Source organism: Amblyraja radiata, chromosome 13 (genome assembly GCF_010909765.2).
Source record: "Amblyraja radiata isolate CabotCenter1 chromosome 13, sAmbRad1.1.pri, whole genome shotgun sequence".
In the NCBI taxonomy this organism is placed as follows: Eukaryota; Metazoa; Chordata; class Chondrichthyes; order Rajiformes; family Rajidae; genus Amblyraja; species Amblyraja radiata.
In genome coordinates, this window is record NC_045968.1 from 36534904 (window position 1) to 36558841 (window position 23938).

Below are 23938 nucleotides of genomic sequence, written 5' to 3' on the forward strand. Positions count from 1 at the left end.
TGAAGAAAGACTGGATAGACTCGGCTTGTACTCGCCAGATTTTAGAAGATTGAGGGGGTATCTTATAGAAACTTACAAAATTCTTAAGGGGTTGGACAGGCTAGATGCAGGAAGATTGTTCCAGATGTTGGGGAAGTCCAGAACAAGGGGTCACAGTTTAAGGATAAGGGGTAAATCTTTTAGGACCGAGATGAGAAAAACATTTTTCACACAGAGAGTGGTGAATCTCTGGAATTCACTGGCACAGAAGGTAGCTGAGGCCAGTTCATTGGCTATATTTAAGAGGGAGTTAGATGTGGCCCTTGTGGCTAAAGGGATCAGGGGGTATGGAGATAAGGCAGGTACAGGATACTGAGTTGGATGATCAGCCATGATCATATTGAATGGCGGTGCAGGCTCGAAGGGCCGAATGGCCTACTCCTGCACTTAATTTCTATGTTTCTATGTTTCCCTCACCTCACCCCTCTCCCTCTCCCACCCATCCCTCTCTCCCCCACCCCCCTTCCCTCTCTACGCCACCCCCTTCCCTCTCTCCACCCGCCTCCTTCCTCCTACCCCTCTGTCCCTCTTCCATCACTCCCCCCTACCCCTCACCTCCTCCCTCCCCACACTTCCACCTCTCCCCCTTCCCCCTCCACTCTCCCTCCCCACTCTTTCCCCTCTCTCCCCCCACCCCTCTCCCCCTCCCTCCCTCCTCCCCTACCTCCCCATCCTCCCCCTCCCCCACATCTCTCTCCCCATCTCTCACCCCCTACCCCGCTCTCCTTTCCCTCCCAAATCTGTCCCGTTTCCTCCTCCTCCTCTCCCCTCCCTCCCCTCTTCTCACCCCCCTCCCCCCACCTGTGTGTTTGGGGGGTGGTTAATGTGAGTTTGATGCGCAGCCCCCCCCCCCCCCCCCGCAAACGCCGTTGGGGAAACAGACCCAACGGGTCTGCACTTGGTCTAGTATATATATATAAATGACTTGCTGATAGGTTGGTTAGTAAATTTGCAGATGACACCAAGATTGTTGTTGAAGTTGGGCAATGTGAGGAAGGCTGCCCAAAGTATACAGTGGGATATCGATCAGCTACAGAAATGGATGGAGAAATGGCAGGTGGAGTGTAATCTGAGATACTGCACCTTGGGAGGTCAAATGTAAAAGAAAAATATACAGTTACTGGCAAGACCTTGAACAATATTACAAAGTATTTTCATCGGGACACATCACAACATGGATTGGGGACAGTACCATCCAAAACCGCAAGAAAATGCAGAGAATTGTGGACACATGACTTGTCGCTGACTCAATAAAATAGCGCGGAATAAAAAGGTTTTTCACTGTACGCGTGACAATGAACTAAACTAAACCAGAGTGAGAGGAGACGAAGAGGCTACAGAAACCATGGGGAAGTTAGAATTGGCTTCAGTGAACCCGGGTCTTCAAAAAAATGAAGTGTATAAGAAAGGAAAAACAAATTGAATGGCGAATGCATATTGATACATAACAAAGAAAATCAATCTGTCGTTCAAAGCATGAGTTTAATTCCATTTCTCTGGATACTTAATACATGCCTATTGATCCAAAGAACAAAGTCTTTACCTTCAACCATTCAAACCTGCCCCATTTAGCACAAACTATATTCACTGTATTTTCAATCATATTGAAATAAGTAATTTAGTGAATACAGGAGTCCAGACCTGAAACATCACCTATCCATGTTCTCCAGGGATGCTGCCTGACCAGCTGAGATACTGCAGCACTTTGTGGCATTCCATGACTTACTAGCATCTGCAGTTCTTTGCTTCTACAGAGAATAGAAGGTTGTCTATTGTGGTGCATCAATTATCATTGCAGCTTTCATTGTTATATTGACAAAAGTATAGTAAATTATGAAATGAATCATCATATGGCTAATTAATGGTCGTATTAATGAAGTATTAAATGAAATAATCACCTTTATTACCAGATTTGACATATTGCAGTACACGGTACATATTGGAATTGGATACCAAAATACCAACCAAAGTAGGCAGAATCTATCATATCTACCATAAGGGATCCCCACCATTTGGGCCGTGCCTTTTTCTCACTGCTACTGTCGAGCAGGAGGTACAGAAGCATAAAGTCCCACACCACCAGGTTCAGGAACAGCGACTTTCCTGCAACCATCAGGTTGTTAAGCCGACCTGCACGACACTAATCCTACCTTGGCAATGGAACACCACGGAGCACCTCTTCCACTACTGTGAGCTTGTTTTCTAATTGTGGTTTTCGCATTGTCTCTTTGTTGCACAGTCTTGTTTCTCATTACTGCCTTGCACAATTTTCTGTGTAATCTAAGTATACTTTTGTGTGTTCATCTGAGGCTATGTGCCTGTGACGCTGCTGCAAGCAAGATGTTCGATGTACCTGTACCTCACTGAACGTGCATATTGACAATAAATTCAACATAAAACAATAGATGAGGTAGACAGTCAGAACCTTTTCCAGGATGGAGAAATTAAATGCTAGAGAGCATAGCTTTAAGGTGAGAGTGGCAAATTTTAAAGATGTGCGGGACAAGTTTTTGCATTGAGTGGTGGGTGCCTGGAACACGCTGCCAGGGGTGGTGGTGGAGGCAGATACCATAGTGGTATTAAAGAGGCTTTTGGATAGACCCATGGATATGCAGGGAATGAAGGGAAATGGAATATGTGTAAGTCGATAGAATGTCCTGGCATCATATTTGGGCAGAAATCAGAAAGACGTGCGGGTTTGTAGATTAATTGACCCTCTGTAAATTGCCCCTAATGTGTAGGGAGCGGATTTGAAAGTGGGATAAAAGAACTAGTGTGAACGGGAGATCGATGGTCGGCGTGGGTTTCCACGCTGTATCTTTCACTCAAAAATAACTAGTGAGGAGGATCTTGATGGTTCCAAGTGTCAATGTCTCTTCTCTAAAGCCTTTCTGAAGGGATGGATGACATTAGCAGATGTGGCTTCCCTGTTAACTCTTTTTGAAAGTGCCTTTCCCCATCAAGCCCTTCTTGGTATTTTCCTCTGGTTTGAACAAGATAATGTAGCACTTGGGAACGAAAATGCAGAAGAGCAAACCAAAGCTGGAGGACAGAATAGCAAAGATTTCGACGGCGACGGTGTACTTTCCCGGTGAGCTGACGTAGGCTGGAATGAAGGTCAGCCAAACAGCACAGAAGATGATCATACTGAAGGTTATGAGTTTGGCCTCATTGAATTTCCCAGGGAGCTCCCTAGCTAGAAAAGCCAGCACAAAACACAAGCCGGATAAAACACCGATGTAGCCCAACACGCAGTAGAAAGCTATTGGAGATCCTACATCACACTCCAGCAGAATCTTTGTGTTGTGGTATCTCATGTTCTTCGATGGGAAGGGTGGTGCCATGGCAAGCCAGGTGACGCAGATCAGAATTTGGAGGAGGGTGCACCCACAAACGATGAGTCTTTGCTGGGCAGCTCCGAACCACTTCATTGTCCTCGTCTGGGGGCCAGTCGCCTTAAAGGCCGATAGCACCACAACAGTCTTGACCAGCAGGCAGGATACGCAGAGGGCGAAAGCGATCCCAAAAAGAGTGTGCCGCAGTGCGCAGGACCAGTGGGAAGGGCGGCCAATGAAGGTGAGCGAGCACAGGAAGCAAAGTCCCAGGGAAAACAGCAGCAGGAAACTGAGCTCAGCATTATTGCCCTTGACGATGGGCGTATCCTTGCGGTGCAGGAAGAGAGATGCAATCACGAGAGTGTTCAACGTTCCAAGCAACGCCACAGCCCCCAGTATCATTCCCATCGTATCATCAAACGAAAGGAACTCAATGTCTTTACCTACACACTGTTGTCTGTCCTGACTGGACCAATATTCCAAGGGGCACTTCATGCATTCTATTGAATCTAAAATGGAGAATTCAATCATTCATTGATCATCAACTATATCTGCTTTACCTAATAATTCACCCCTTGTAGTATACTCTGTTTTAGTTTAGTTTTACTGATATGCCAAGGAAACAGTCACTTTGGCCAACCAAGTTCACGCCGACCACCGATCACCCCATTGGACGGTAGAGTGGCTCAGTGGTTGAGTTGCTGCCCCACAGCGCCATAGGTTTGATCCTGACCATGGGTGCTGTCTGTACAGAGTTTACAATTCTCCCTGTGACTGCGTGGGTTTTCTCCAGGTGCTGCGGTTTCCTCCCACATTCCAAAGAAGTGGAGGTATGTAGGTTAATTGGCTTCTGAAAATTGTCCCTAGTGTGTCGGATAGAACTAGTGTACAATCGCTGGTTGGGTGGACTCGATGGGCCGAAGGGCCAGTTTCCACTCTGTGTCTCCAAACTAAACTAAATATCCGTTCACACTAGTTCTATTTTCTCCCATTTTTTCCTTCACCCTACAAACCTAGGGGCAATTTACAGAGGCCAATTAACCTACAAACTCGCATGTCTTTGCGATGTGGGTGTAAACTGGAGCACTCGGAGAAAACCCATGCAGTCACAAAGAGAACATACAAACTCCACGCACAGACAACACCTGAGATCAGGATTGAAACCGGGCCTCTGGCACTGTGAGGCAGCAGCTCTACCAGCTGCGCCATTCTGCCGCCCAATAATCTTTCTCGAGAGACTCTTCGGCCCACCGAGTCCACTCTGACCATCAATCACCCATTTACACTAATCCTACATTCATCTAATCCAACTTTATTTTCTCCATATTGTTATCAATTCCCCCCAGATGCGGCCACTCACACACACAAGGGGCAATTGACAGAGGCCAAATAACCTACAAACCCTTTGCGTTGTGGGAGTAAACCAGAGGAAACCTACATGGTCACAGGAAGAACATGCAAACTCCACACAGATGGCACCCGAGGTCAAGATTGATCCTGGGTCTCTGGCGTTGTGAGGCAGCAGCTCTACCAGCCGCCCCACCCTGCCGTCCACAACACCCACCTGGCTCCATCATCCATTCAGGCAATGCATTCCAGATCTTAAGAACTCACCATGTTAAAAAACATCTTAATTTCCACTCTGCTATCTTCCCCAGTGAACTTAAACATGCTATTGATCTCCCTGCTAATAGAAGAATTTGTTCCAGTTGAATCCTAACCTATTACCATATAATAGGGATTACATGCATTATTAAGATATTAGATTTGAATATATTCCAAAGACCTTTCCATTAAATTGATGGAGCAAAAAAGTGTCATAGCCAGACAGCATGGAATAGGTCATTCTGCCGATGCTGACCCTGAAGAAACTGTCCCCGAATCTGTGAGAACACACACCTCCAGATTCAGGGACAGTGTCCTCCCAGCTGTTATCAGGCAACTGAACCGTCCTCTCACCAACTAGAGGGCAGTCCTGAGGGGTACCATCTACCCCTTTGAGATCCTCGGACTCTTTAATCGGACTTTACTAGACTTTACCTTGCACTAAAAGGTATTCCCTTTATCCTGTATCTGTGCACTGTGGATGGCTTGATTGTAATCATATATAGTCTTTCTGCTGACTGGATAGCACTCAACAAAAAGCTTTCACTGTACCTCAGTGCACGTGACAGTACTAAACTGAACTAAACTAAACTAAAGTGCTGTAATTGTTATATGGTTATATGGTTATGGTTATAAAGCTGAACTAAGCTAAACTTAACTAAACTAAGCTAAACCTAACCAAAGTGCCCCATCTACACTAGTCCCACCTGCCTGTGTTTGGCCATATCCCTCTAAGCCTTTCCTATCCATTCATCTACTAACCTGTTGAGTTGCTGATTTCACCTTCGGCACACAAGATGCAGTCAAAGCAGCAAATAGGTTGTCCATCTTGTGCAGCTTTTCGAGTACCAGGTGGGCAATGTTCACTGCAGATGGACTGTGGGACCTTCATAGTGTGAGGAAGGAAGATGTTAATATAGTAGAGAGATACACCATGGATACAAGTCCTTTGGCCCACAGAGTCCATGCCAACCATTTACACTAATCCTACCTTAATTCCCACATTTTATTCTTCTCACCTTCTCATGAATCCCTCCCAGATTCTACCACTGTTGACATACTAGGGACAAATTACAGAGGCCAATTAACCCAATGCGTGAAATGTGAAGTCAGAGGAAAGGATTTTTTTTAGAGATAGTGTGGAAACAGGCCCTTTGGCTCACAAAGTGACCAATGGTCACCTGCCAAGGGCCATTTACAGTGGCCAATTAACCTACAAACCTGCACATCCTTGGAAGGTATGTGGAAGGGGACAAGCCTTTGTCCAGTTACCTGCCAAAGATAAACTAACCTCATCTGTCTACCTTGAATCCATATTCCTCCATTCCCTGCATATTAGATTAGTTTAGTTTAGTTCAGTTTAGTACTGTCACGTGCACTGAGGTACAGTGAAAGCTTTTTGTTGAGTGCTATCCAGTCAGCAGAAAGACTATATATGATTACAATCTAGGCTATCTATCTAAACTGTCTACCTTGAATCCATATTCCTCCATTCCCTGCATATCGCCTTTATGAACGTTGAATTCTCTTATTTCAAGTAACTCCTCCATTCCCTTCCCCCCCTCCCCCCCCCCCCCCCCCCCCCCCCCTCTCTCTCCCATCTCCCCCACCATAGTCGTCCTACCATTCCCACTTGTACATCCTTGTATCCCTCTTGTTATCACCCCGCAGCCTTTAGACTATTATGGGCTTCAGCCTTCCTGCGGTCATCCTATTATGGGCTTCAACTTTCCTGCTGGCCCAGATTTGTTCTGACCTTTTCTCATCTTCAGTTTATTCCCCCCCTCCTCTCCCACCCCTACTTTCAGACTGAAGAACCTATTCTTTCTCTTCAGAGATGCTGCTTTGACCCACTGTTACTCCAGCATTTTGTGTCCATCTTCAGTATAAACCAGCATCTGCAGTTCCTTCCCACACATTTCCTCCACCTATCACTTGGCCTGGCTTTGTCCACCTCTCTTCCAGCTTTCTGCCTCCCCCCCCCCCCCTTAACTACAATCAGTCTGAAGAAGGGTCTCAAAATGAAACGCCACCCATCCTTTTCCTCCAGAGATGCTGCCTGACCTGCTTAGTTACTCCAACACACTGTGTCAGGATTGTCAAACGTTTAACACATCCGTCGTTAAGTTCGGAGCCTTCAGTACCCAAGAACAAGATCCAGGCTGGAATTCCCACTGAAATGGGAATTCCTTGCACCAAATGGTCGAAAATTAAAAAATTGTATACCCTAGCCACTATGCAAATAAGGACACTTTTAATAAAGGGTGAAAAGTGCTGGAGTAACTCAACAGGTCCGGCAGCACCTCTGGAGAACATGGATAAGTGATGCTTTGGGTCGAGGCCCTTCTTCAACCCTTCTATCTCACACCTTCCTGTTTTAATTTCTGTCCTTTGTTCCAAACATCTGCCTATCAACCCCCCCCCCACCCCCCCACCTCCCCTCGCCTGTATCCACCTATCACCCCACTACGTTTTGTCCTGCCAATCCTCTCTCCCAACTTCCCTTTCCCCCTCCTTCCAATCAGTTTGAAGAAGTGTCCTGATCTGAAACATTGTGTCTGTGTTCTCCAGAGATGCTGTCTGACCTGCTGAATAACTCCAGCATTTAGTGTACTTTTGTCTAAAAACCAGCAGTCCCTTGTTTCTACTGCATTTAAATGACTTTAGACATTTTGATAGAGCATAGATTTAAAGAGAGGCTTACTGTTCTTTGGTTCCCATGCCAGAGAATAATATCTTCATTTATCACAAACTCTTTTCCCAGTGCCGCAGATGTGTCAAAATAGCCGACTGTTACATGTTGAACCAAGCCCTTGTCATTCATCTGCCAGTTTATGATATCGTATGATGCAGGTGGATCGCCGTTGGGATCAAAATATACTTGTTCTCCAAGACGGTTGGTGAATCTTACATCTTTCAAGTGATGAAATAGCTACGGGCAACAATCAGAAAAGAATAATTGAATTTTTATATTTTGCATGCCTGGTTAACATATTCATGAATTGACATACTGAGGTAATCTTGGGGTCCAAGTCCATAACCCTGTCCATAACTAGAGTCCGGTTTATCAACGTGTGATTTGTGATTGATTAGCAACTACTAAATTCATCAGTGAAATGCTTACCAGTGCATCTTCTTTGGTTGCACTAAATACTTTGGACTTTTGATTTTGAGACATCATCAAAGGGATCAAAAGGCAGCCAGCATCATCAGAGACCCACACTACCCTGGCCACGCTCTCATTTCACTCCTGCCATCGGGAAGAAGGTACAGGAGTCTGAAAACTGTAATGTCCAGGTTCAAGAACAGCTTCTTTCCTACAACCATCAAGCTCATGAACACTAGACAACACTGACTAAACTATGATATGTATCTGGACCGGACTTTGGACAATTTCTTTTTCTTTGCAATCGGTGCCAAAATATGGTGACTGTTCATTTGTGGTTGTGCAAAAGAATTTCACTGTGCTGTGCATAAAGTGACAATAAAGAACCATTGATCCAACGGACCATTGAGCTATGGACTGTCTTTGTTTGCACTAAGGACTCTGGACTTTTTTGGGGTTTGAGATGAGAGGGGCAAAGTTTAAAGAAGATGTTCAAGTATATATTTTTTCATAGGGTGGTGAGTGCCTGGAATGTGATATTGAGGCAGATACAATAGTGGTTTTTAAAAGACCTTCGGATAACTTTCGGTTATATTGGGGTTACTAATTTACTGAATATTTTTTTTATCTGTGAGTATTGTGTTTATATGCCTGTTATGTTGCTGCAAGTAAGAATTTCATGGTTCTGTTGACAGTACAAGTAAACACACTTGACTCAACACTTACCTGCCATGGATCAATATTTGAAACGTTGGCGCAGAGATTAGCTCCCAATAATTTATCTGGACAAAATAGCAAATTGTGGAGGCCATGCGCGATGGCATAAACTCCTTTGTAGACGTTATAAGTCACTCGTAATTGATTGATGTCAAAGAAGGAATGATTCACCTTCTGCAAGTCCTCTTGACCCGAGCATTTTGCAGTGTTAAATGCAGAGTCGTGCATTTCTGCTTTAAAAGAGCAATCAAACAGCGTCTCCCAGAAAGCATCCAGGAAGCTCCCAGTTGAATTTGAAGGGCGTAGACTTGAGAGGAATCTTCCAAATTCGGGGATTTTCATTTTGTGGCTTGCAAATCCAATCGTGCCCCCGAGAGATTGGAAATTGTGCTTGCTGGAAGGTCTCGATGCTGTAATCCAAGCCTCACTCGCTATCCACTGAATCCCGGTGATGTTCTGATGGACAATTTCTCTCAGCAGAGGGTAAAGGTCGCCCTCGGAGGCGAAGGCCAGGATGACCTTGGCAGTCGACCTTTTTATGGTCCCTACGATCTTGAGGATCCTCTCCTTGGGGTATGTTCTGAGAACCGTTTCTGAAAAAGCGATGCAGGCCCCAGCTTCCTTCGCCTGCTCACTGAATGCTTGGATCCCATACTGGCCATAATCATTGTCTCCGGCAATGGTTCCAATCCAAGTCCAGCCAAAGTACTTCACCAGCTGAGCTAAAGCCTTGGCTTGAAATAAGTCGCTTGGGACTGTTCTAAAAAATGTCGGGTATTCCTGCTTGTTGCTAAGGCATGCACAGGTAGAGAAATAACTAACCTGCAAAGAAGCAGAGAAAAATTCAATCGAATGATTCCGATCCATAATATGCTATCGTGTCAATATCGTGTCAATTGTTTTTTTTCAGAGTGATTGGCAAAGTGAAGCGATGGGTGGCACAGTGACGCAGTGGTGGAGCTGCTGCATAACAGTGCCAGAGACCCAGGTACAAACCCGACCGCAGGTGCTGTCTGGTGTTCTATGTTAATAATAATAATATAATAATAATATATTTTATTGTCATTGCACATAAGCGCAACGAGATTTGGTATGCAGCTTCCAACCAATGTCATAACATAAATAACTAATAGAATTTGGATTTAGATATCCCGAGAACATGGATTGTAAAAAGAACAGTCAAAACAGTCCTATGTTATCCCACTTTCACACTCCCTGCACTCGAGAGGGCCAATTAAGCTACAAACCCTCACGTCTTTGAGATTTGGGAAGAAACCCCGAGACACGATGGCGCAGCGGTAGGGCTGCTGCCTTACAGAGCCAGAGATTTGCATTCGAACGTGACCTCAAATCCTGTCTGTGTGGAGTTTATACGTTCTCCCTGTGACCGCGTGGGTTTCCTCAGGGTGCTCCTGTTTCCTCGCACACTCCAAAGACGTACAGGTTTTTAGGTTAATTGGCTTCTGTCAATTGTTCTAATTGTAGGATAGAACTAGTGTGTATTGGGTGATTGCTGATCGGCACAGTCTCATAATCATCGGGCCTGTTTCTATGCTGTATCTTTATATGAAACCAAGCTAAGAATATTTGAAATAGCTATTCTCATTTCAAGCATAAACTTAGTGATTGAAGGATACAGCATAGAAATTGATCCATCGGCCCACTGAGTCCATGCAGCCCATCGCTCATCCGTACACTAGTTCTATGTTATCCCACTTTCTCATCTACTCCTTACGTATTTACAGAGGCCAATTAACCTACAAAGCTGCACATCTTTGGGATGTGGAAGGAAACCAGAACGCCCGAAGAAAAGCCACGCGGTCACAGGGAGAACGTGCAAACTCCACATAGAATGCACCTGCGGTCAGGATCGAACCATGTTTCCAGCACAGTGAGACATCAGTGAGACAACAGTGAGGCATCGACCAGCTGAGCCACCATGCCGCTCTGTATGGGATGCCTCGGGAAAGCAGCCAACATAATCAAGGACCACTTTCACCCTGGTCAAGGTAGAAGCGTTCACGTCGCGATCCCTGTCAAGTAATATCACCAAATTACTTGCGAATTCTACCAAACACTTTGAAGCCAAGCCGAAAGACAAATGATGTCCAGAAGCCCAACAAATGGCAGTAGCCCATCAGCCCGGAACAGGAAGAGAGGCCAACACCCGCCCCCAAGGCCGGCTTTGGCCATCATATCTCTAAATGTTGAAGGACTGTCTGCAACTAAAGAAGAACTTGTTGCCCAACTCTGCAGAGAGCATCAGTGTGATATTCTCTGCCTCCAAGAAACTCACCGCGGACCCAAACATCCCCGCCCACGAGTGGAAGGCATGACCACCCTCATTGAAAGACCACATGAGAAACATGGAAGCGTCATGCTTGCAAAAATCGGGACAACCATCGAATCAACATCAAAGAGCGATGAAAACAACATTGAGGTCCTAACCGCTGAGCTCAGAGGAATTACCATCACCTCTGTCTACAAGCCACCTCCCACACCTTTCCTGATGCCAGAAATACCATCATCTGGGAAACCAAGGATAGTGATTGGAGACTTCAACAGCCACAGCTCACAATGGGGTTACGCCGGAAACAACGCTGATGGAGATGCAGTGGAAGCATGGGCCGAAACCAACCAGCTCTACCTGATCCACGATGCCAAACAACCAAAGTCCTTTAATAGCGGGCGATGGAAAGCCGGCTACAACCCTGATATCGCGTTTGTCAGCCATAGCATCTCTGGATTGGGCAAGAAGCTGGTACTGAAGCCACTGCCAAAAACCCAACACCGCCCCATTGGCCTTACAGTCAATGCTGCAGTCACCCCAGCCACAGTTCCTTTCCAGAGAAGATTCAACTTTGGGAAAGCGAACTGGCCTGGTTTCCAAGAAGATCTTGAAGGGAAGATCGCCCACCTTCCAGCGGACCCCAAAAACTATCAAATCTTCACCAAGTTAGTGCACCAGGCAGCCCGGAAGAACATCCCGAGAGGCTGCCGCACTCAATACATCCCCGGCCTTGACACTCCAAGCAGCGAACTATATGAGCAATACCAACAGCTCTACGAATCTGACCCCTTTGCTGAAAGCACCATGGAAGTAGGTGAGAGACTCATGACCTCCCTATCAGAATGCTGCCAGCGGAAATGGCAAACTCTACTGGAGACAACTGATATGGCAAAAAACAGCAAAAAGGCATGGAGTCTCATCCGAAAAATCAGCAATGACCCATCAACACCAACACATCAACAGTATACCACCACGGCCAACCAAGTTGCGTATCAGTTGCTGCTCAACGGGAAATCCACCACCAAACAGCCAAGACCAAAGGTAGACCGACTTCAGCACTCCCAAAACACCGGACTGACTGAGCCGTTCTCCCTTGAAGAGCTCAATATCAGCATCAAAGCCCTCAAGACTGGCAAAGCCATCGGCCTGGACAATATTTTCACAGAGATCAAGCAGTTTGGACCTCTGACACGGAAGTGGGTCCTTGAGCTGATGAACAACTGCATGCTGACAAGAAACATCCCAAAGATCTGGAGGAAAACCAAAATCATCGCTCTTCTAAAACCCGGTAAAGATCCAGCATATGCAAAGAGCTTCCGCCCAATCTCCCTGCTATGCCACCCATACAAGCTGTTTGAGCGCATGATCCTCAACAGGTTTGCCCCAGTCGCTGAACCAGCCATCATCCCTCACTCAACAAGCTGGATTCCGACCTGGCAAATCCACAACAAGTCAACTTCTGAATCTCACACAGCACATTGAAGACTGGTTCCAGAAAGGACTGGTGACAGGAGCCGTCTTTGTTGATCTGTCTGCCGCGTATGACACTGTGAACCACCGCCTCCTCCTAAAAAAGATCTTGGAGAATACCAAAGACCTGGCACTCACGGACCTCATCGGAGCCCTCCTGAAAGATAGGCGCTTCTATGTTGTCCTTAACAACAAGCAAAGTCGCTGGCGACGACAACGGAATGGCTTGCCTCAAGGTAGTGTGCTGGCTCCACTACTATATAACATCTACACCAATGACCAGCCAATGGACCAGAACACTGAGCGGTTCATCTACGCCGACGACCTCTGTGTAACATCCCAAGAGAGTACGTTTGAAGCTGTAGAAGCGAATCTCACCTCAGCCCTAGATGAGCTACACCTCTACTACGAGCGCAACCACCTACACGCAAACCCTGCGAAGACCCAAGCCTGCTCGTTCCATCTCAGGAACCGGGAAGCAAACAGACCCCTTAACATCACATGGTCTGGAACACCTCTTGGGCACTGCACCAACCCTGCCTACCTCGGTGTAACACTGGATCGCATTCTCTCCTATAAGGAACACGTCAAAAACACCAAACTGAAAGTTAACTCCCGAAATAACATCCTCCGGAAGCTGACCAACTCCAAATGGGGAGCCACAGCACACACATTAAGATCTACTGCTCTGGCCCTGTGCTACTCCTCTGCGGAGTATGTGTGCCTGTTTGGGAGAGATCATCCCATGCCAAGAAATTAGACCCAGCGTTGAATAACACCTGCCGCTCAATCACTGGCTGCTTGAAGCCCACCAACATAAACAACCTGCACCTCCTCGCTGGCATTGCCCCTGCTGATGTGAGACGGGAAGTCGCCAGCCGAGTAGAGATGACCAAGGCCACCAGTGATGAACGCCACCTCCTCTATGGACGTGTACCCCCGGCCCAACGGCTGAAGTCCAGGAGAAGCTTTCTCAGCCATGTCCAGCCCCTAATAACATCACGGGAAGAAACCAGACTCCAACTATGGACAAAAAGGCTTGAGGACGACCCCCCTCCTACTGACATGGGTATCCCTCCTTCTGAAGCCCTCCCTCCGGGCTCAGAAGCACCATGGGTCCAGTGGAAGACGCTCAACCGCCTGAGAACAGGAACAGGGCGATCAAAAGCTGCCATGGCCAGATGGGGCTATGAAACTGGCCAAACCACCTGTGAATGTGGAGAAGAGGACCATACAATGCAGCATTGCCTTGTCTGCCCCCTACTACCCAACCAGTGCAGCTCAAAGGATCTTGCAGTGTTCAACAAAAACGCAAAGGACTGTGTAAAGGAATGGGAAACTGTCATATAGTCAACCAGCTTCAAAGACACGAAAAGAAGAAGACCCTGGTCATTTCCCCTTCTCCCCTCTCCGAGCAGAAGATATAAAAGCTTGAAAGCACAAACCACCAGATTCAAGAAAGCTTTCTGCTCCACTGTTATCAGACTACTGAACATCCCTCCCATTAACTAGGGTGTAGTCTCAATCTTCCAACCGACCTCATTGATAACCTTGCACTTTTTCCATCTGCACTTTCTCTGTAGCTAGATCACTATAACGCTGTCATGTTATATTCTGCACTCTGTAATACTTCTCTATGCAATACCTGGTGTATGGCTTGTATCTGCCATACTAATCTACCTGTACGGCTTGACTGTACACAATGTATAGCAAAATTTGACTGGATAGCATGCAAACAAGGTTTTTCACTGTATCTTCGTACTTGTATCTCGATATTCTGTGTAGTTTGCACATTCTCCCTGTGACCAGATGGGTTTCTTCCGGGTGCTCCGGTTATCTCCCACATCCCAAAGACATGCAAGCTTGTGGTCTCTGTAAATTGCCCCAAGTTTGCAGGGAGTGGATGAAAAAGTGGGATAACATAGAAGTAGTGTGAATGGGTGATCAATAGTTGGAATGGACTATGCTGAATTCCTAAACTAAACGTGACAATAATATATCAATCCCAATGCCAATACAAAAGCACGTTAGACCAGATTCAAGAACAGCTTCTACCCTGTTGTTATCAGACTACTGAACCGCCCTCGCATAAGCTGGAGTATAGTTCAGATCTTCCGACCTACCTCATTGTTGACTTTGCACTTTTTTTCATCTGCACATCCCTTTTAACTGTAACGCCATAACGCTGTAATATTATATTCTACACTACCAATACTTATAGATTGGCTGTGACCTACACTGGGGGAGCTGATTTGCTTCCTCCTGTTGTAACATCAATGGTAACAGATTTTGATTATTGTTTAATCATTGTTTTTGGGGAAGGATGGTTTCAGTAGCTTGACTTACCATTGAGACTCCAAAGGGTGCGACTGCTCTTGAAATGGATATCGATTGGGATGATCCCGACTCTCCGATGATGACGGGCACTGGAGGGGCTCCCGTGCATTTAAAGTCAGGGCTGGTTGTTTCCTGTCCGCTAATCAACGTGAGGGCCGCTCTCACAGACTGCGAGGGCGAGGCACAGGAATCGTGGATCCTGTACCCCAGCGTGATGTTTGGCAGGAGCGTGTGATCCCGGTTTATCTCCTTTATGGCAAAGATCATAACCTGTGTCCAGCGAAACGCCCTGAGGTCAAAGCTAGGAGGCAAGGAGAGCAACAGTTTAGTTTAGTTTATTATTGCCATGTGTGAACATTATTGCCATAGTGAAAAGCTTTTTGTTGCGTGCCATCTAGTCAGCCAAAAGACTACACATGATTACAAATTTTGACACAAAATGCTGGAGTAACTCAGGTGGTCAGGCAACATCTCTGGAGAAATAGGACAGGTGAGGTTTCGAATCGAAACCCTTATTCAGACTGGGAAATCATGATTATACAGCGTGCAGATTCAGGATAAAGGGAATAACGTTTAGTGTAGTACAAAGTCCAGTAAAGTCTGATTAAAGATAGTTTGTAGGTCTCCATTGATGTAGATGGAAGATCAGGACTGCTCTCTAGTTGGTGAGAGGACGGTTCAGTTGCCTGATAACAGCTGGGAAGAAATTGTCCCTGAATCTGGATTGGATTGGATTGGATTCAATTTATTGTCATTGCACTTTTCAGTGCAACGAAATGGTTTAGCCTGCAGTCATAACATAGAATAAATAACAAACACTCAACACAGTTTAAAGTCCCAAAGTCATTGTCTCTTCCCTCCTTGCTCTCCCTCTGCGCTGAGGCAATCCAAGCCTCCGATGTTGTGACCCCGCCGGGTGATGGAAAGTAAGCCCCGCGGCTGAATCCGTGCTCCGCAAACGGGCCGGTTCAAACTCTGCGTCCCGGGGTGGTCGAAGCTGCCGAAGCTGCCGCCCTCCAGTCCAGCGGACGCAGCTGTAGTTGCGGGAGCTCCGGAAAAACAGGTCACCAACCTGTGAGCTCCCGACGATGTCGTCCACTGGCCCGCGGCCGAGCCTCCGAGGCTCCAAAGTCGGGTCGGAAGTTGGGTCGCACCGCAACCACAGCCCCGAAGTCGGCCAGCCTCGCGTTGGTAAATCCTGGCTCTGCCTCCGCAGCCTCGAGGTCGGTTGCAGTTGGAGGCCGCCAGCTCCGCGATAGGCCTCAGCGCAGACGGACACGGAGACGGGGGATACGGCAGGAAAGGTCGCATCACCCCCGAAGGAAGAATCAAAAAACATACCACACCCACCCCCCCACACATACACAACTAAATAAACCGAAATAAACTGCAACAACGGGACAAAAGAAAACAAAAAAAAGAAAAGACAAACGGACTGCAGGCGAGCCGCAGCTGCAAGGCAGCGCCGCCATTTCCGGAAATTCCGGAGGTATGCATTTTCACACTTCTGTACCTCTTGTCTGATGGGAGAGGGGAGAAGAGGGAGTGTTTGGGCACGGACTCGTCTGTGATTATGCTGGTGGCCTTGCTAAGGCAAGAGTGAAATGTAGATGGAATCAATGAAAGGGAGGTTGATTTGCATGATGGCCTTGGCTGTCCACAGGTCTCTGTAACACTGTGTGGTCTTGCATGGAGCTGTTCCCAAACCATGTTGTGATGCTTTCTACGGCACATCTGTAGAAGTTAGTGAGGGGTGTTGGGAACATGCTGAGCTGCCTAATCCTTATAAGAATGTAAAGGTGTTGCTATGCACGAGAAATACAAGGCATTAAAACTATTTATAAACAGTAGAAACAAGGAACTGCTGACACTGGTTTACAAAAAAAAAGATACAAAGTGCTGGAGTAACTTAGCACGTCAGGCAGCATATCTGGAGAACATGGACAGGTGACGTTTTGGGTCGGGAAATGTGGACCAGATTCAGGAACAGTTTGCTCCCCGCTGTTATCAGAATACTGAACGGTCCTTTAATAAATTAGAGTGTAGTCCTGATCTTCCATCCTACCTCATTGGTCACCTTGCCTAGAACATTCCGACCTGAAACGTCATCTGTCCATGTTCTCCACAGATGCTGCCTGACCCACTGTGTCACTCCAGCACTGTGCTTTGCCCAAGATTCCAACATATAACCATATAACCATATAACAATTACAGCACGGAAACAGGCCATCTCGACCCTTCTAGTCCGTGCCGAACACGTATTCTCCCCTAGTCCCATATACCTGCGCTCAGACCATAACCCTCCATTCCTTTCCCGTCCATATAACTATCCAATTTATTTTTAAATGATAAAAACGAACCTGCCTCCACCACCTTCACTGGAAGCTCATTCCACACAGCCACCACTCTCTGAGTAAAGAAGTTTCCCCTCATGTTACCCCTAAACTTCTGTCCCTTAATTCTCAAGTCATGTCCCCTTGTTTGAATCTTCCCTACTCTCAGTGGGAAAAGCTTATCCACGTCAACTCTGTCTATCCCTTGTGCATGTGCAGTTCCTTTTAATCTTTTCTTTCCATTTATAAATGGGATGCAATAAAGTGGAAGGCGTGGAGAACATAGTTAAGTGTTTTAATGACAATTTCTGTTCCGTTTTTACATGCAAGAAATAATTAATTATCGTGGTGACAAGGTTTACATATTTAGATCAAATACTCCATTTTGCAAGTTGGAAACAATATTGGTAGGGGATATAAAACATTGATTAAAATACTGAATGAACCCAACAAATCAGGCAGCATCCACTGCTTGGAGAGAGTTATGGAGTTAATGGATCGGACTTGAAACAACCTTGGAACACAGAACATGGAACAGTACAGTAACAGTCTCTTTGGCCCACGATGTCTGTACCAAAAACGATGTCAAGATAAACTTAATCTCCTTTACCTGCACATGATCTATATCTCTCCATCCCCAACATATTCATTTGCCGATTCTAAAATCTTCTTAAACGCCACTATCGTAACCACCTCCACTGCCACCCCTGGCAGCGCGTTCCATGTCTCCACCACCCTCTGTGTAAAAGACTTGCCCCGCACATCTCCTTTAATCTTTGCCTCTTTCAACTTAAAACCGTGCCCTCCAGTCTTTGACATTTCTATCCTGGGAAAAAGGTTCGAACTGTCTACCCAATTATCTATGCCTCATAATGTTATACACAGGATGCTTCTTTCAGGTCTCCCCTCAGCCTCTGACGCTCCAGAGAAAACAATCCAAGTATGTCCCTCTCCTTGTAGCTAATGCACTCTAAACCAGGCATCCTCCTCTTCTGCATCCTCTCCAAAACCTCCACATCATTCATGTAAAGGGGGGGGCGACCAGAACTTCCTTGACTCTGAATCTCTCTCCATCCATGCTGCCTGACATGCTGAGTGTATTCAGCACTCTCTATTCTTCCATATTCGTAGTTATCCTTTTATAGCTCAAGGACAAATGGAGTTTTCATTGTCAAAATAAATCCTTGAATTGAAACATAAGGATCTACAGTTTATAACTTAATGTCACCTCAAAATCAGAAGAAATTGAGACACAAAGAGCCATAGATGTAAGAATCTTGACTATCTTTTAAATGTTTTAAAGGTACTTGGAAAACCAAATTGCTGGTAGTTCTCAGTGGGCCAGGCAGCATCTGTGGAGGGAAGTGAACAGGGTTGGGAACCAGAAGGAATACAGGAACAATGAACTGCAGATACTGGAATCTTGAGCAAAACCCTGGAGTAGCTCAACGGGGTCAGGCAGCATCTCTGGATGACATGGACAGGCGACGTTTTTGTTTGGGATCCAGAAGGATTTGACAAACAAGGAACTGCAGATGCTGGAACCTTGAGCAAAATTCTAAGTGCTGGAGGAACTCAACGAGTCAGACGACATCGCTGGAGGACATGGATGGGCGATGTTTAGGGTCGGGACCCTTCTTCAGACTCCTCTCCCATGTCCTTCAGGGATGCTGCCTGACCTACTGAGTTACTCTAGCACTTTGTGTGTGGCTTCAGAAGGAATGGAGACTGGATTTAAAAATATAGAAGGCAGAGAAATATACTTTCAATGGCGATAAGACGAGAGAGCATTCCTCAATCTGAATTTGCAAATGACCAGAAGGCAACAATGAACAACATTAATATTCCAAATTCTGTTCCATCTCACCTGACACAGCGTGAAGGTGTAGGTTTGGTTTTAAAAGAGTGCTTTTCCTCCAAAGCCTTGTTGTAGATTGGGAACACACCTCCGATAACAACGTCTCCGTCCTCAGACAGTTCGGGCAAGTGAAAATTTGCGAAACGTTTGCAGGTCGAGTCGGCTACTCCCAGAAACGGGAGAGCAACCAAGACCACCAGGCGATACATATCCAAGTGTGGAAAGACACCGCGTCTTGTATACACAAAGATACTTGTGCCGCTTTATATAGGCTGACAATACCCACATGGTCAACTACCGTTAATTCAATTGTATCCATCTCTGGGATTCTCACAGGAATATCATCTCTCCAAACTGCAAGTGGAGCGTACATTGAAATATCATTGAGGATTCTGGCCTCAAGCAATTCCTCACCTGGGATGCTAAGGCAACAAATAAATCAACACATCTCTTAATGTACACACTTACTGATTAAAGTAAGCACAATTCTCATTATACTTGCTGTCACAGGTGGATAGGGTGGTCACAAAGAATTTTGGTACATTGGCCATTATCGGAGTGGTAGAAGATTTAGGAGCCGAATTAGGCTCATCAAGTCGACACCACCATTCAATCATGGCTGATCTATCTTTCCCTCTCAACCCTATTCTCCTGCCTTCTCCACATAACCCCTGACACTCTTACTAATTTATTGTTGATTCTATTAAATAATATATATTGATTCTATAATGTATTGATTATGTTGCAGTTACATAAGACGGTGTTGAGGACATATTTGTGAGGCCGTGTTGTGTTCAGTTCTGGGCACCATGTTATAGGAAAGATGTTGTCAAGCTGGAAAGGATGCAGCGAAGATTTACATAGGGTTTTGCCAGGACTCGAGGGCCTGAGCTACAGGGTGAGGTCGAGCAAGCCAGGACGTGAGGTGATCTTATAGAGGTGTACAAAATAATGAGAGGAATAGATCGGATAAATACATAGAGTCTCTTGCCCAGGGTACGGAAATCTTGAACCAGAGGACATAGGTTTAAGATGAGGGGGGAAAGATTTAATAGGGGTTTGAGGGGAAACCTTTTGGCCCAAAGAGTGGAACAGACCATCATGCAAATCACCTTCCCTTCCATTGACTCCAACTACAGTACGCATCACCCATTCCTTCTCTCCAGAGATGCTGCCTGTTCCTCTGAGATACTCCAGTCTGAAGAAGGGTTTGGGCCTGAAACGTTGTCTATTTTCTTCATTCCATAGATGCTGCCGCACCCGCTGAGTTTCTCCAGCACTTTTGTCTACCTTCGATTTTCCAGCATCTGCAGTTCCTTCTTAAACATACACCAGCATTTTGTGTCTACCTATGCATCACCCTGCCTCTGTTAGGCCACCTGCATAATCAAGGACCTGTCTCACCTTGGTCACTCTCTCTTCTCCCCTCGCCCATTGGGCAAGAGGTACATAAGTATGAAAATGCATACCTCCAGATTCAGGGACATTCTTTCCAGCTATTATCAGACAACTCAACCAGCCTTTCACCAACTAGAGAGTGGTCCTAACATCCTATCTATCTCATTGGAGACCCCTGGGCTACCTTTAGTCAGACTTTACTGGACTTTATCTTGCACTAAATGCTATTCCCTTTATCCTGTATCTGTACACTGTGGATGGTTTAATTGTAATCATGTATAGTCTTTCCACTAATTGGATAGCACGCAATAAAAGAGCTTTTCAGTGTACCGCGGTACACATGATAAACTAAATTAATGTAGAAACCAGGAACAGCAGATGCTGGTTAATGCACAAAACGACACAAAGTGCTGGAGTAACTCAGCGGGCCAGGCAGCACCTTTGGAGAACTGCATGGGTTTTCTCTGAGTACTCCAGTTTCCTCGCACAAGCCAAAGCCAGGTTAATTGGCTTTTCTAAAATTGTCCCTAGTGTGTAGGATAGTGCTAGTTTATGGGTCATCGCTGTTCGGTGCAGACTCGATGGATCAAAGGGCCTGTTTCCATGCTGTATCTCTAAAGTATAAAATAAAGTCTAATTGCTCGAGTTTTATACTGTATGTTAAGCTTGGGTGAGTAATATAGCATCTCCTGATTAATGAAATAAGGCTCAGGGGAAAAAAGAGGTGGCTCTAAGATTCACTTTGAGAGACAAAGAGACGCATTTAACTGTGTCACACTATAAGAAGTCAGCGATTGAGAAATACATTGATAAGGGTCCCGACTCCAAACGTTACCTGTTCATGTTATTCAGATATTGAGGACAACAAATTTATTTTTAATGTCGAGATAAGGAACTGCAGATCCTGGAATCTTGACAAAAACACAAAGTGATGGAGGAACTCAGCGGGTCAGGCAACATCTATGGAGGAATGGACAGATGACGCATCGAGTAGGCAAGATATAACTTATCTCCTCTGCCAGCAGGTGATCCATATCCCTCCATTCCCTGACGGGACCCTTGTTCAGACGTACTATGTTTACGCGCTATATTTAGTGCATTCCCTCATATCTTTCTGCACTTGCTCTTGGGATAGATCGGCAACAATATGTTAGAAACAAGGAATTGCGGATGCTGGTTTACAAAACAAGAGACAAAATACTGGAGTAACTCAATGGGTCAGGCAGCATCCCTGGAGAACATGGATAGGTAACGTTTTGTATTTATACCCTCCTTTAGGCTGATTGTGGGGAGAAAGCTGGAAGAGTAATGGGGGCAGGATAAAGCCTGGCAAGTGATAGGTGGATACAGGTAAGGGGGAAGGGTTAATAGGTGGATGGTTGAACAAAGACAGAGATGAAAAGACAAAATGACACAATCATACTCACCCATTTCTCCTCTTCCCACTCCCCCCTCCCCCCTCTCCCTCCCCCCCCCCCCCCATCCTGCCCCCTCTGCCCCCCCCCCCTATATTCCTTCCTCTGGCTTCACAATTTATACCTCTTTGATCCTTATCTCACACTCTTTGTCTTTTCTATCACTATGCCAATGGTATTTGATTTTTTAAACGTAGTTAATTTAGTTCATTGTCACGTGTACCGAGGTACAGTGAAAAGCTTTAGTTGCGTGCTAACCAATTAGCAGAAGGACTGTACATTATTACAATCAAGCCATCCACAGTGTGCAGATACATGACAAAGGAAATAACGTTTAATGCAAGATAGAGACCAGTAAAGTCACATTAAAGATAGTCCAAAGGCCTCCAAAACTTGTCACATAGAAAATAACCAATTTGTAATGATGTACCCGTAAACTGATGGCAGGATTCAGGTCAGGTCGGGGGGGGGGGGGGGAGTTCCCTCCGCCACGGGAACCATGTAATCCCGTGCTACCTGCTCCATGGTCGGATAGTCGGCGACTAAACCGTCTCCCCCACCTGGTGAGGAGGGAGCAGTGGACCCCCAGCAGGACCAAAACCTAGACCTGTAAAAGGGCGGATGAGTTCTAGCGAGCCAACGGCCATCCACACTTCAGTAGAAGTTGCGATCACTGTCGTACATAGCATTGTAAGGAATGATGATAAAGCACACACACCAAAACCCTATACTTCCAGCGGCGGAAGTCCGCAGGAACTGGAGGACAGAGATGTGTGGTGCGTCCGTCACCGTTCCCGTTAGAGCACCACTGCGTCGCTAATGTTTTCAACGATGATGAATGAATGAAATGATGAATTTAATGGGTCTAATTCACAAAGTGAGATTAATTTCTGTCAGACTCCAGGGCACTGTGTCTCTGAGTGTCAGTCCCCCTTTGTAGTTTATGTTTTATTTGAAGATAATTACTTCTCCATCCTCCTGCTGATTAATTGTGCAGGTCTGTGGCAATAACAAAGCCTCAGGTGTCACCTGGGGGAAAAACAGGCTCCATCTAAAATGAGACTCGTTCAACCTTATTTAGTGCCTGAGTTACTCTCAAGAAAAAATAAACTTCTGGAACTTTGATAAAGTAATTCCACTTGACAAAACATAATTAATATTACATTTGCTGGATTATTCTCAGTAAATGCTAGAAAGCGCTGGTGTTACATGCAGGTCAGGCAGCATCTCTGGCGAACATGGATACGGAATGTTTTGGGTTGGGACCTTTCTTCAGGCGAGAACTTCTTCAAAGGAGGTATACCTGAGGAGACTTTGCAGTGGGGTAGTCAAAATGTAGAAACAAGGAATAGTAGACGGTGGTTTACAAAAGAAAGGACACAAAGTGCTGGAGTAACTCACAGGTTCTGACAGCATTCCTGGAGAACATGGATACGGTGACGTTTTGGGTCGGGACACATCTTCACTAGTTATACAACTGTGCTTTATTAGTAAATTGATAAAACTCATAACACAGGAACTATCAGGATCTCAGCCATTTATCCAAACTTTCTTGCAGTATATTTCCCCACATCAACTTATATTTGAAGCACCAAATATAAATAACATTGAATCTTACAATTATTTGATTTCAATTATTTTATTGCAGTAGGATCTTGATCGGTGGGACAGCTGGGCTGAGGAATGATTGGTGGAACTTAACACAGAGAAATGTGAGGCGTTGCGTTTTGGGAAGACTGACATAGGCTGGACCTACACAGTGAATGGTAGGGCTCTGGAGAGTGTTGTAGAGGAGAGGGAATGGACGGGTGATGTTTCAAGTTGACCAGACTGAAGAAGGGTTATTGATATTTTCTATGTTTCTCTGTTTCTATGTTTCTATGTTTCTATGATATGATCAGCCTGGATAGCAGGTTAAACAAAGTTTCTCACTGTATCTAGGTAATAAGAAATCATACAAAAAAATCTTAAAAGGGCTGTCCCACTGTGGCGACCTAATCTGCGAGTTCAGAAGAGTGTCTTCGACCTTCATGCT

At 45.7% G+C, this 23938-nt stretch overlaps 1 protein-coding gene across 1 annotated transcript; it reads right to left on the reverse strand.

Annotated features, from left to right (window-relative positions):
* Nucleotides 1–2818: 2818 nt before the first annotated feature.
* On the reverse strand, nt 2819–23304 carry LOC116979876 (extracellular calcium-sensing receptor-like). The gene is made up of 6 exons (XM_033031793.1): nt 23113–23304; nt 14909–15200; nt 8812–9624; nt 7684–7911; nt 5742–5865; nt 2819–3883 (listed from the first exon to the last, which is right to left on the reverse strand). Exons 2-6 carry the CDS (start codon nt 15164–15166, stop codon nt 2970–2972), a joined length of 2337 nt encoding a protein of 778 aa, XP_032887684.1. The 5' UTR covers nt 15167–15200; nt 23113–23304; the 3' UTR covers nt 2819–2969.
* Nucleotides 23305–23938: the final 634 nt, after the last annotated feature.

Excerpts from the sequence above, each read along its gene's own strand:
- LOC116979876 (XM_033031793.1), bottom strand. The coding sequence starts at position 15,166 with ATGATCTTTGCCATAAAGGAGATAAACCGGGATCACACGCTCCTGCCA. Across the intron at positions 5,866-7,683 it reads GGCATGGGAACCAAAGAACA|GTCCCACAGTCCATCTGCAG; the intron begins GTAAGCCTCTCT and ends CACACTATGAAG. Across the intron at positions 3,884-5,741 it reads TGAAATCAGCAACTCAACAG|ATTCAATAGAATGCATGAAG; the intron begins GTTAGTAGATGA and ends TCTCCATTTTAG.